This window comes from Lepidochelys kempii, chromosome 13 (assembly GCF_965140265.1).
Source record: "Lepidochelys kempii isolate rLepKem1 chromosome 13, rLepKem1.hap2, whole genome shotgun sequence".
Lineage (NCBI taxonomy): Eukaryota > Metazoa > Chordata > Testudines > Cheloniidae > Lepidochelys > Lepidochelys kempii.
The window spans coordinates 31,198,593-31,211,577 of record NC_133268.1 but is presented as its reverse complement, the minus strand read 5'-3'; the positions used below and the strand labels follow the sequence as shown (position 1 = coordinate 31,211,577).

Here is a 12,985-nt window from a genome sequence, read left to right as displayed (position 1 = left end):
CTCACAGTTCTCTGAGGAACAGTCTCCAGGGCAATTTTGGGCCACACTTCCCCGCAGACAGCTCACTGGCTTCAAACACTAACTACATGGTTAACAGAGTCTCTACAAAACCACTCCTCTCTCAGATCAAACCCGTGACAATTGTGTACAATGAGATCAGGATTAACAGGCAGTTTCTTTTCCTCATGTTAAAACAAAAGATAACTTACACTGAGGAACTGTCTGAAAGGCACGAACTGTACAATGTCTCGTGCAGCTGGCTCCCCTGTCAAGGACTTTAATACGCCGTTGTCCCCATCCAGGAATTCCATGGCTTTGAAATCAGCATTGCCAACTCCAACGATAATAACAGACATCGGCAGTTTAGAGGCATTAACAATAGCTTGCCTGGTTTGATCCAGATCAGTGATCTCACCGTCTGTGATGATCAGTAGTACATAGTATTGCTGCAAAACATTCAATCAGGCAATCAGCGAGTTTAACATCAAACCCCAGCAAAAGGCAGTGCCTTAGTCATTGCTCCTTCTAGGAAGGGAAACCAGATGGGCTTGTGGATAAGGCACAGGACTGAGTGAAATTCTATTACCCATTTTGTCACACAATATACACGTGACCCCGGGCTAGTCACTTCTCCCTCTGCAACTCAGATTTTCATAATCTGGACCTAGTTTTAAAGGGGAGGGGGGGAGTGAGAGTTATGTTCAATTATGTTTGTAAAGAATTTTAAGATCCTTGGATGGAAAGCACTAGGGAACAACAAAGTACCACTGAAGCAAGCACATTGGCTGCAAAACCTGCTGTTTGATACTGTTTTCCTTGCTGATGGTATTGTTACCCTCACAAGGCCTGGGATAGAGACCAGTGGAGTGGGAGGGTCTGGGCTCCCCTCCCACCCTCTAACAACTAGTTGTCACCTCCGTCAAGCATCAACCATCGCACCCCACCCTATTCAGCAGTAAGCACAGAGCCAGTGTTTCACCAAGATATTACAAGGTGGAGTAAAGGTCACCTGGACTCCACAGGATGAGTAAAATACCACAGAGATCTGAGCAAGTTGGGGGAACCATATTAGAGGAGTCCAAGCAGGGAAGGAGAAATCTCTTTGCGATTCCATTCGATCGCATACAGGGAAAGTGGAAAGGTCAGGAATGCATGTCTGTACCCGATAAACATGGACTTACAGCAGCCGTTCCTTGCTGTACTGACTGAGCTGCAAACCTTGCCACATGGTTTATAATAGGAGAGAAATTTGTTGGCCCATAGAGTCGGACCTGAGGCAGTGCCTGGCGATAAGCATCCACAATTCCTTGGATTCCTATACAACAAGAAGGTCTGAATTACCAGAAAAGCCTTAACATTTTACCTATCTTGCTAATTGTTTTATGAGCATTATCCTTCTTGCATTTTACAACAACTGGTCACATTTAAGGTGCATACAGAAAATCATACTGGACCGATTTCAAAGCAGCAGCCAGTACTATGCATGGCAAAGAGGCTGTGGGTGCCCAAGGTGGTAGTTAGCATGGTCAGTGGGAACCTGCAGAGAAGTGGCAGGGTATACGGCAGACTCCTTCCATCTTGTACTTGCCAGATTTTCCAAGAAATGACACTGGTTCGTGCTACTAACATAATACAGCTGATGTGAGCATTTCCTCTACAAAAGGAGGGTTTGCAGTTGATGGACTGGTGTGCGCTTAGGCTGGTGACTACCAATTTGTGCAAACACATGTATTTCTGCTATCTCCCCCCTACCTCCATTTTCCTGCTTATGCATCTACTGCATATTGTCTAAATCCCAAATTGTGAAGTCTCTGGGGCAAAGACTGTGTGTTCTTTGCTTGTATAGTGCCTAGTTCAGTGGAACCATCTCTCCATTTAGGGTCCTTAGCCATTACTGGACTAGATATACTATTGAAGGCCTTGTCTACGCATGACACTTGCACTGGTTTAACTAAAATCAAGTTGTAAAAATTGATTTAGTGAAACTGTTACAAACTCTTGTGTGGACACTTAAACTGGTTTATTGATTTTGCTTCATTTTGCAATTTATGCTACACTCACACAGCCTGTCACACTGGTTTTAATTGCATAACTGCAGGACCAAGGCTTTCTACAAAGCTGGCTTAAAGGGACAACCTTGAGGTAGCAAGGAAAGAGATCCTAGCAATGCAGTGGGCAACCAGATTCACTCTGGGAACAAATACATGGATTCACACAGGGAAACTCATAGATTTGCAATTTTCTGCTGGCCTCAGACAAGATAGAAAAACTGAAGTTTCTTAGATTTAATGTGCATGTGCTAGGTACTGAATAAAGAGGGAATGAGACAGTCCTAGCTCCAAGGACTTTATAAACCAACTCAAATGAAAGAACAATTAAAAAGAGGATCGTAGACAAGCTACTGTTTAACAACACAGCTTTTGAGAACAAAAGAAATAAACTTCAATACCTTTAAAAGCCACATTTGCAAAAGGATGAATATTTAGTAAACATTTGGGTGAAGCAATGATACATTTCAAATACTCTGGATTCATATGTATCATCCACAAACTAAGACCTCTGCTGCCAGAAAGAGTGGATGGTTGTTCCACTTCCGATTTCTGTGGACATAAAAAACTGAACAATTTAAACCAGCAGTTCTCCTATTCAAGAAACATTAACAAAGACAAAGGTGTGCTTACCCCGACAATAGGGATTGTTGGGGTTAAAGTTCAAGGCAAATTCATGAGAGACCTGGAAGAGAGAACATTTACATCCATTTAGTGAAACATTGACATGCACACAAGAAGTGCTGGCAGAATTCTGAGAAACCTACCTGCCAGTTTGGAGGAACCTGAGCTCCAAACCCAAACGCAGGAAACAGCTTATCTCTGCAGGAGAGATGGAAACAATAAGAAGCCTGAAAAATTGGGATATCCACCCCCCCATTGCCTCCCCTTATCGCTGCTTCAATTGATGGAAGGTGAATGCTGCATAGGACCCAATCCTGCTCCCACTGAAATCAGCAGGGGGTGGTGCAGGTCCTGTGAAAGCATACTGCTGGGGTTCAGCACTGCAAAGCTTGCTTTGGGTCACTGAAAAGAGGAGCTCAAATCTCTGTTCAGGAGAACACCAAACCCCTCATTCAGCAGTTCCTGCTCACATTAGGCCTGCCTACACCTTAACAGCAGCGGCACTGCAGAACAAGACTGGTGTTCTGGGACAGAGCTAAGTGCGGAGAATATCCAGAGATATTCGTTCCTCACCTTCATGAGCACCAAGACGACCCCCAGTTTTGAAAGCCAGAGAGAGAGCTGCATCCCCATATCATTTCTGAAGCGCACAGTATAAAGGAATACAAGTATGCAGCAAAACCAGCCAGTGCAGGCAGATCAGCACAGGTGCATGGGATCATCTAGTCTGACAGCCACATAAGACAAGCCAGATTTATTGAATTGGCCTCGTTAGCACTACAAAAAGTAATTTTCCCTCTGTTGATATTCACTCCTTCTTGTCAACTGCTGGGAATGGGCCACATTCACCCTAACTGCATTGGCTTCTTTAGCACTGACCCCCCCACTTGATAAGGCAACTCCCATCTTTCCATGTGCTATATATTTATACCTGCTTACTGTATTTTCCACTCCGTGCATCTGTTGAAGTGGGTTATATCCCACGAAAACTTATGCCCAAATAAATTTGTTAGTCTCTAAGGTGCCACAAGGACTCCTTGTTGTTTTTGCTGATACAGATTAACACGGCTACACCTCTGAAACAAGCCAGAAAATGTCACTCAGCAATTCCTGCATCAAGCCCAACCACTTCTGGTTGAACTAGAGCACCTCTTTCATGAAGACATCCCAGCTTGGTTTACAGACTTCAAGAGATGGAGAATCCATCACATTCCTTGGTAATGGTTAATTACCCTCACTGCTAAACATTTGCACCTTATTTCTAGTTTCAATTTGTCTAGCTTTAATCTTGCAGAAATTGAAGTTCTCCACATAGATTGATCAGGTCATCTCTTAACCGTCTCCCTGATAAAGGACTCCTTTAGTCTCTCACTGTAAGGTGGGTTTTTCAGTCCTTACATCATTCTTGTGCCTCTTCTCTGAGCCCACCCTAATTTTCCAACATCCCTTTTGAAGGGTGGACAACAGAACTGGACACAATATCCACATCCTTGTGAATGTCTAGCCATCAGCTCAAGTTCAACATGGCTAAAATAGAGCTCTTGATCTTCCCCACCATGCCTTACCTGTGACCTCCTCTCTCAATAACTGTGGATACCACTGTCATCTTTATTGTCACTCAGGCCCATAACTGGGATGCCTTCTTCAACTCAAACCTCTCTCTAGGTCCTCACATCCAGGCTGTCCACATCCTGCAACTGTTTTCTGCACAACATCACTGAGATACGGCCTCTCCTAACCATCCATGCAGCTAAAACTCTTCCCCAGGCTCTCCACAGCTTACAGCTCAATTAATGCCACATCCTTCTCTCTGGCCTGGACAAATGCAATCTTGTCCCACTGATATCCATTCAGAATGCTGCTGCAAAGACCATTGTCCTAGCCCGTTGTTCTGACTATGTCACCTCTCTGTTTGCATCCTTTCACTGCTACCCTCTTCTCTACTGTATCAAACACAAGCTAGCTGTCTGCACTTTCAAGGCCTTTCACAGCCTATCCCCACCTTACCTACCATCTCTAATTCAGTAATGAAAGGTCACACTTCTGTGGCAAGGGGTGCATTTCCTAGCCCATACTGTGGTGCAGAATTGTGGCACACATAATTAGATGATCTAGTAGCCCAGTGATATCACATACTCCGGAACCGTGGAAGAATAATTAGAGATCAAACTCAATCCTGGTCATCAGAGAATGGCCTTTGTCTGACCCTACTTAACCAGAGGGATGGTCACCACAAGGAAGGGGCTCTAGGGGTTCCAGAAAGATGGTTGAGAATTCCAGTCTCTCTCCCAGGACACACACTGTCCCACTGAAAAAAACTAATGATATTTCAGGTTAAGAGAGGACTAAAGCCAGACAGAGGCACTGAGCTGGCTAGCACGTTTCCCACTGAATTAAGACTTGAACAAGCACGGCATTCAGGCACGAAATGTGTCACCGGCAACAAAAGATTAACACTTGACAGCAGCATTTTACATTCACCAATAGCCCTTGACTGCCAGCACTTAGAATTTCACATTTTTCAGAAGCCTGTGGATGAATCAGTTCAAGAACCTCTTACATACGTGTCGTAATCCTGGACCACATTCCCCACACTCCAGATGGCAGTCAGGTATTCGTTTATCCCATTTGGACTGATGTAGTGAAGAGAATCCGGTGACTTTGGATCTCCATTGGAGCCAGTGAAGTCTATACCCACCTGATTAAGAAGATAAGAACAGCAGGTCATTGAAGGGTCACCAACATTACAGGTAAGTGAGAGAAAGAAAACATTTCTATCCAGAAACTGAAGCTCACGGCTAGCCCAACACACGTGCACATGCAGACCGGCATCAAAATCTCCCCAGCAGCAATGACCAGTACTGCTCTGGGACCCATCCATTCCCTGGAAGTCCCTGTGACATACCCCCCGGGCACATGTAGGTATTGGCACCCTAATTTCTAGGGAATGGATAGACACCAGCTTGTTTACTGCTAGTCTAAAAATAAATGACCTGAGAGCAGTTTAAGAAGCTCCCTGCCCATTAGAGTTACTGTGAGATGCAGAGCAATGCTCATGACAATCAACCAAAGAAATTACTTTCTTTATCCTGATCATCTCACAGAAATACAGAGAGGAAACTGTCTATTATATAAAACCTCTGAATGATTGTTGTCATTCACAAAGACAAGAAGCAGGTGAGCAACTCACTGTGAAGTTAATCTGGCAGCCTCCCATGACATAATCCAGGAAAGAGTATTCAGTTTCAATCTAAAGGAACAAATACTCAGGGTTACACCTCCTCTCCTACAGGAGCAGGAAAGCTGGTAGTTTGGAAAATAAGCTTACCTTGCAGGATTTTATCCTAACAATTCCAGAGTTTTTGTAGCTCTTTTTCTTTTGTTTCTTCCCAGGGTGAATGCATTCAAATTCCACCTACAGGACACAATGCACATAAGAGTCAGATTACTGACATACCCACCTGAAGAAAGCAGAGTTCAGGAGTTTAAACCAGAGCAGTGCAAAGGATGTGATTCAACCCAGCCCGCCTCTCCAAAAAATAGTGAGATTAATGGGATTTTTAAACACACCCACAGTAAACAGACAGATTCTAACCACTCTGCCACATGCTCTGTTTCAACAACAATATTTTAAAAAAAGTCTATTGCTCTAGAAAACTGGCCTCCTGATGGTAGGGATAAGTCAGCTATACAGCGGTGACACTCTTGGTATGTCTCCTGGAGTCTGCTATGCTGGAGTGAACAAGAGGGGGAAGCTACTCTGCTTCTGCCTGATTCTCCAGAGACAAAGGAAAATGGAGATGATGGAAGCATGGCACAGGAACTAGACAAAGGGCACCAAAATACCTTCAGGAGGAGGAGATGCAACGGCACCCAGAGTTACAGACTGGGGTGCTTGGGGTGCAAAATGTATTTACTTTTCTGGGATGTGTGTTTATGACATTACAGCACAAATAAAATTACTTTTCAATATGGAGCAAAACTCTACACTAGCACGATCCAACAATCTGTTGCAAACCCTTTGCAGTGAGTTATGGCCCCCTCAGCTGAAAAAAATGGGGAAGAAAAAGAAAAAGCTCACCAGAGAGCTGCCTCCTGCTTTCTGCAGCTGAGACAGGTTAGTTTCAAAACTGCCTATCAAGTCATGTGACCCATCACTATCATAATCTGTACAATGTACCTGAAAGGAAAGAAATAGCAGGCAATGGACAAAGGTACTGTATCAGGGAGAATTACAGCTGCTCACCACATGATCTCTCGCTTCCAACAGCTTTGCAGTGATGCAAGTGAACTCCCCTATTAAATCAGAACTGGTGCTGTCATCCATATCACTAACTGAAACCTGACAGTAAAAGAGACACTCAAAGTGAATCCTGGTTAGAGACAGAGAAATACTGCTACTCAGCCATTTAGCTAACGGGCAATTAAATGCAACTCACATGCACAGCAGAAGTTTTGCTTCAGTCAGGATCTCTCCCCAGCTAAATTGATCTGCTTTGCTAGACTACTGAATATTGTTTACTTATATGTTGGTACAGAGGTATAAACATGATTTTATTCTGCAGAGGGTACTCAACTGGAATATGGAGAAAGAAGCAATAAGAATGCTGTATCCAACATCATCCAAAGTCTTTCATATTTGCATACATAAAAAATAATAATATGGACTGCACTGGAGATTGGCAGCTCCAGAGAGCAGAAACCTAGCCTGTCTTCTTTTGTATTTTGCACAGTACCAAGCAGACTATCTATATTTGAATAGTTAATCACATTTAGATCAGCCTGGAGACCTGATTCCCCAATGCTAATGCCAATGCAAGTGACAATGGCATACAGAACATGCTAAGACCTAAATCAGTTATAGCACCACATGATGTTAGCCACTAGAAAGCGGTATGTATGAGGTTTTAATATGCACAAAACACACAACACATATTAAAAATCACAGAATGCAAGTACTCCAGTGGAAACAATCAAAAACCAATGCTTACGAACTGGTGCCTTTCCCCACCTTTTCAAAAACAAACTCCATATGCTCCACAGACTTCAAAACTCACTGACTTTTGGGGGTCTGGCTTTATCAAAGAAAAAATTACCACCATCACAGGACACAGCTCAGCACAAGCCATCTCCTCACAGTCAGCTTCTCCCAGTGTTCTACTCTCAGGACTGCTCAGTGACCACGCTTTATAAGGGTGTCAAACTCATTCTTTGGAGAGGCCCAAATTACATGTGTAATTATAGCCCACAGGGTTAAATTCAGATCTCACAAACTCCCCTTGATCCACTGCAGCTCTTCCTGCTGGTCACTGGGAAATTTGCACAAAAATCAAGGGTGAAATGTTCCTTTAGCTAATAAATAATAACCAAAAGTTCAATTAAGTATCTTATAGTCACATTTGACCTCACTCAGTGGAAGAGCATGCTCACTTTTAAGACCACTTATTTCTTCCTTTTACTTCTCTTCCTTCCCCCATCCTTCGTCTCTGTTTCCTCCTTTCCTCTGCATTCCCCACTCTGCAGCCATTTTCAGTTTTCACCATGAGTTTCTCTACCATCCCTTTCATCACCCCATCTGCTAAAACAATTTGAAATGAAATAAATAATGCTCACATTTAAAGCACTGAGGCTGCAGAATTACCAACCTGACGAGGTAACAGGACAGGGAGTTCTCACCTCAGAACCTTACATCCTCTCCATCTAAAGAGCTTCTACATCCTCCCTTATATCTGGGTGGGGAAACGAGCCCTGTGAGTCATCAGAATCCACATACTCTTTTCCCAGTAAACTCACACCTGCTAACAGAGATTGAAGCAATATTTTTTATGCTGATGGGAGAACTCTCCTATCAGCGCAGAGCATCTTTTGTACTGGTACAGCTGCGTCCTAGAGACATGGGTTACCATTGCTAGACTGTTACGATGCTCAGAAGGAAACAAACATCTCTGAAACACGCTCTTTTCAGCAATAATGGGCAGTCACAGGCGGTCAACCCTGACTGCATCAGTGGCCAGCTAGCAATATTGTAGGGAACAGGTCATAACCCAACTGTCAGCAAATACTTATTTCCTGCATTTGTCCAATATTTTGTGGGACCCAAGAGGTCCTCAAGGTGAATAAAGGATGCTCTACCTCCTAAAAATGAAACCACCAATATTCACAGAAGGCGGTGGCTTCTGCTCTACTCATGTCCTCAGATTGATGGGTAGTTATCTTGTTCTTTAAAATCTCATTTTAGTTTACATGAAGAACTAATTCCAATGAAAGATTACTTTGGTGGAAAGGAATTGCATCAGTTTAAAAAACAAAAAAGACAATCAAGGACTTCAATTTTTGTCTAAGTTGAAAGAGTTACTTATCTAAAAAAAAAAAAAAAAAAATCAAGAAAACCCTGCCGAGGCCACTCACTGCATATCAGTGCAGCAGGGTAGTAGTGCAGTGTGCAAAAGAATTACTGAAATATTAGTTAGTGTCAGCACTAATTTGAGGAAATCAAACCACACCTGTTTATCTTGAACTTTGGTTAATACTCTTGACCCAAAATATCCTCACACAAAAGACCTGCAAAGCTGGTGTCCAAAAACCAAATCAAACAAATAAGACTTTGGTGTCCATGTTAAATCATTTGAACAGTTATACTAATGTATCAGGAGCGCGGAGCGGAGGCTTGATTCAGTGTTTGCTATGCAGCACGTAGTCATAATAATGGCTATGAGCAATTTCTACATGAAGCTTAGGAAGCCCCCAAAGTAGACTGAGGGTTCTGTGAAGCAAAAGCTGGACATGATGGCAATAAGTCAAAAAAAGGGGGCACACATCTTGCCCAATCACTCTCTCACCAGGATGTAATTAGATTAAAATCAGGGGCTTGAACACTTGAGATCGTTAAAGATCCTATGACATTTCCCCCCAGTGTCCTCACCAAATTCTGACTTGATGTTGTATTCTTCAGTGCTATTAAACCACGGTTGTCTTTCAACCCAAACTCACCTTTCCACCTGTAATCAGAGGATAATACATCCCTTCTTCACAGGCGTGTTGTGGAGTTTAATTAAATGTTTGTGAATGCTTTGAGGTCCTTGATTGAAAGGCACTATGTGGAAGTATATTATTAGCATACATTTGCCCTGAAGTGACGAATATGGATTCCTACTGTAAAGCACAGCTTTCAGAGCCTGGCACACAAAACCTTACATAATGAAATTCCTCACTCTATGCCATGCTTGCAAAGTACCGAGGATTTTAATTAGCATCAATTTGGCAAAGAGGGACAACAAGCATTACCAACATGGGCCTTGTCAGTGTCTCTCTCACTTCTCCAACGTCTTTGGGTCAAGAGGATTCCTCTTTTTTGGTCACAGTCAGGTTTTTCCCCAATTATGAAGTACATAACTTATCACTGAAATCTTTTACCCCATATTTAGCACTCCAAGTCATACTTCAAACCTTTTTTCCTATTTACCAATCTCAGTAATTCTTTGGATTTACCATGCTGCACACGCACACTGACTGACATGCAGGCCTTTTGCTAAACCTTTAAGACCTGATTCCCAACACAAGGCTTCTTCACAGGTACAACGAGACAGGAAAACCTAGAAAGAAATGTTTTTTGGGTTGACTGTCCAGAGAAAACACTGGTTTAGAAAGAACAGCATGTGGTTTTGAATTCATTTACTGTGGAAGGGGTAAATTTTTAGACTCCACCTCTAATCAGAGACTTCAGTGAATTAAAAAGATTAGGTAACTACTTGGGGTGTTTTAAGATACAGCAAATTGCCTTATGAATGTGGAGTATTATGCTGAAGACCTACTCATGACCTTGAGTCAGACAGAGTCATTTATTGTATGTAAGAGCTCAAGGAGTTAGAATCTAGACCCAAAACCAGGCCCTTTTCAAGGAAAAGCCTCTGCTCAAGCTGGCAATAGGAAAAGGGTCCCTGCTAGTATGAAGACAAGACCAAAGATGGCACTTAGGTTTACATTGTACCATCGCCTTCCTCAGCACCATCAGTTTGGTTCAGCATTGAATGACCCTCTCAGCTATGTTCCAGACAATAACTGAAAGTCTGATAATTCTATCTATAGATCAGTCATTAGGGAAGAGTGTGGGAAACTTCACTTTTGCAGTTCTTGACCTATTTTAAATTTGACAGGTGCTATTGCATTCACATAGATTTTGCATTTAATAAAAATGATCTCTTATTTGCTAATATTTACATTTTTAAACAACTTCTCTAGATAAGCAAAGATTGAACAGCCTGATAATCACATAGCTAGTTAATGTCAACCCAGAGGTGGTGACTTACAGTTGCAAAGGAATGAGAGAGAGAATCTAATCACTTATGCTTTCCAAAGACCATACCTTGATTGGGTTATTGAAGTCCCCTCCACAGAACGTTTGCAAGGGAACACTAAACTTCCTCCAGCATGGATTTAAATTGTTCTTAATCACCTGCAAGACAACAGATATAATAAATAATCTTGAATGGGGGATGCCACATGCAAATTGTTAAGAGTTTTAACATTGTCAAAATCAAGAGTTCTACACCATGCTGAGTATCTGGAGGCAATTCTTGAACTGGAGGTATGGTGTTTCAGACTACGTCTATTCTACAGAGCCTATACAAGCAGCGCTATGTCCGTACAGTCCCCTACAGTAGACACAGCTTACAATGACATAAGGAGTTTTTGTGCTGGTATAGGAATACCACCTCCCTGAACAACATTAGTTATGTGGACAGAAGCACTCTTCTGTCGACATAGCTGCATCTATCTTGAGGGGTTTGCCAGCATAGCTACATGAGTCAGAGATGTGGGGGGGGGTTTCACACCCCTGACTGACACAGCTTTGTTGATATCAATTTTAAGTGTAGATCAAGCCTCAAGCTGCGAACTTCTCAGATTTTGCATGCCAAGGACACGTCTATACAACAAGCACTACAGAGGCACAGCTGCAGCCACACCACTGTAGTGCAGACGCTTACTACAGCAACAAAAGGGGTTTTTCCATCACTGCAGTAAATCTATCTCCTCGAAAGGCAGTAGCTACAGTGGGGGTTAGGTCAATGTAACTACACTGCACGGGTCATGAGATTTTTCGCAGCCCTGAGCAATGTAGCTAGGGCGGCCTAAATTTTAAGTGCAGACTAAATATATTCTAGGTTGGGCCTGATTAATTCCAGGAGGAGAAATCCGGTAAAACACAGGTGCTGCAAAAAGCAAGAGCTCACAGCTCAGGAGGTGCCACTCTTTCCTCTAAGGCAGGACTGAACTAACACTCCAACAGCATTAAGGGACACTGCATCTTTTTTCAGATCAAACATTAAAAAAGGTCCTAACATATGGCCATTAAGGAGTCTCTACTCTTTTCAAAGTGCCATAGGTCCTAACCCTACTATGCTGTGCAAAATCCCAGTGTGGATAACTACATTCTGTCTACACTTATAAGTTTGTTTGGAAAATACTTTGGAATCCTTTGAAATGAAAGAAACTTAACGAAGCGCAAGTTAGCATTTGTGGTGCCAGAGTTCAGTAGACACTAAAACTAGTTTCTGTAAAAACACAGCAATATCCTGTTCCCCACAGCACAATACGTTCGCCCTTTTCAGGCAATGAGAGCCGAACCTAATGCCAGAACAGTGTGTGTCAGTGTGCAAACCCTACCTCTGATCTATAGACCAGCTGCCATTTTCCACCATCACTCTGCTTGTAAAATTCCAAAAACGGATCTGATTTGCCCAAAAAATCCTGTAAAAACAAAAAATAGGAGTAATCAACCCCCCATGCTTTGTCCAAATAAATACCAAACACTTAGTGGTGGAGGTTTGGGGTAGGAGTACATCACGTTTGGGGAGGGGAATGACGGGAAGCTGGCATCCCCAGTGGGACAGAAAGCCCAGAGAAGTTTGTGAGGCAGTGCACATATTACAGTGGCGCAGGTGCATCACTAAGCTATGGCTGCAGCATGATAGCTGTTTAAAAGGTCGACCTTCCGAAGTCCTTTAAAATCGACATGCTTTGGCAGATTTGTTGAAATTTGGTGTGCCTCATGGGAGTGTGGGGTAGCATTAGTTATACATATATGCGGTCACTTGATCAAGGGGTTTCCAGGTTACAAACACCCCCCCCCCCCCAAAAAAAAAAACCAAACAACAAAAAACAGGTTTCCTTCTGATGCCTTGTACTGTTAAACTGAGAAACTAATGACTAGATGAAACAGAGGCCTTTTGTCGGTGAACTCACGCTGCCATTAAATATTTATCATAGCCCTCCCCTACGACAAAAGGAGTTCTGCATGGAGGGGCTGGAGGATG

The 12,985-nt window shown here is 42.8% G+C and overlaps 1 protein-coding gene across 6 annotated transcripts in view; it reads right to left on the bottom strand.

Annotated features, from left to right (window-relative positions):
- Positions 1–12,985, bottom strand: part of CPNE1 (copine 1) — an 80,329-nt gene that overhangs the window by 3,241 nt on the left and 64,103 nt on the right. For 3 of the 6 annotated variants that reach the window (XM_073310028.1, XM_073310030.1, XM_073310024.1), the window contains exons 6-15: positions 12,336–12,419; positions 11,035–11,124; positions 6,754–6,852; positions 6,001–6,087; positions 5,863–5,922; positions 5,237–5,370; positions 2,816–2,870; positions 2,682–2,733; positions 1,182–1,315; positions 210–446 (exon numbers count right to left, since the gene is read on the bottom strand). In XM_073310028.1, the coding sequence (XP_073166129.1) occupies positions 210–446; positions 1,182–1,315; positions 2,682–2,733; positions 2,816–2,870; positions 5,237–5,370; positions 5,863–5,922; positions 6,001–6,087; positions 6,754–6,852; positions 11,035–11,124; positions 12,336–12,419 (1,032 nt within the window). Of the gene's footprint in view, positions 1–209; positions 447–1,181; positions 1,316–2,681; positions 2,734–2,815; positions 2,871–5,232; positions 5,371–5,862; positions 5,923–6,000; positions 6,088–6,753; positions 6,853–6,918; positions 7,015–11,034; positions 11,125–12,335; positions 12,420–12,985 lie in introns of all 6 variants that reach the window. The other 3 variants (XM_073310025.1, XM_073310027.1, XM_073310026.1) reach the window with 3 other exon arrangements.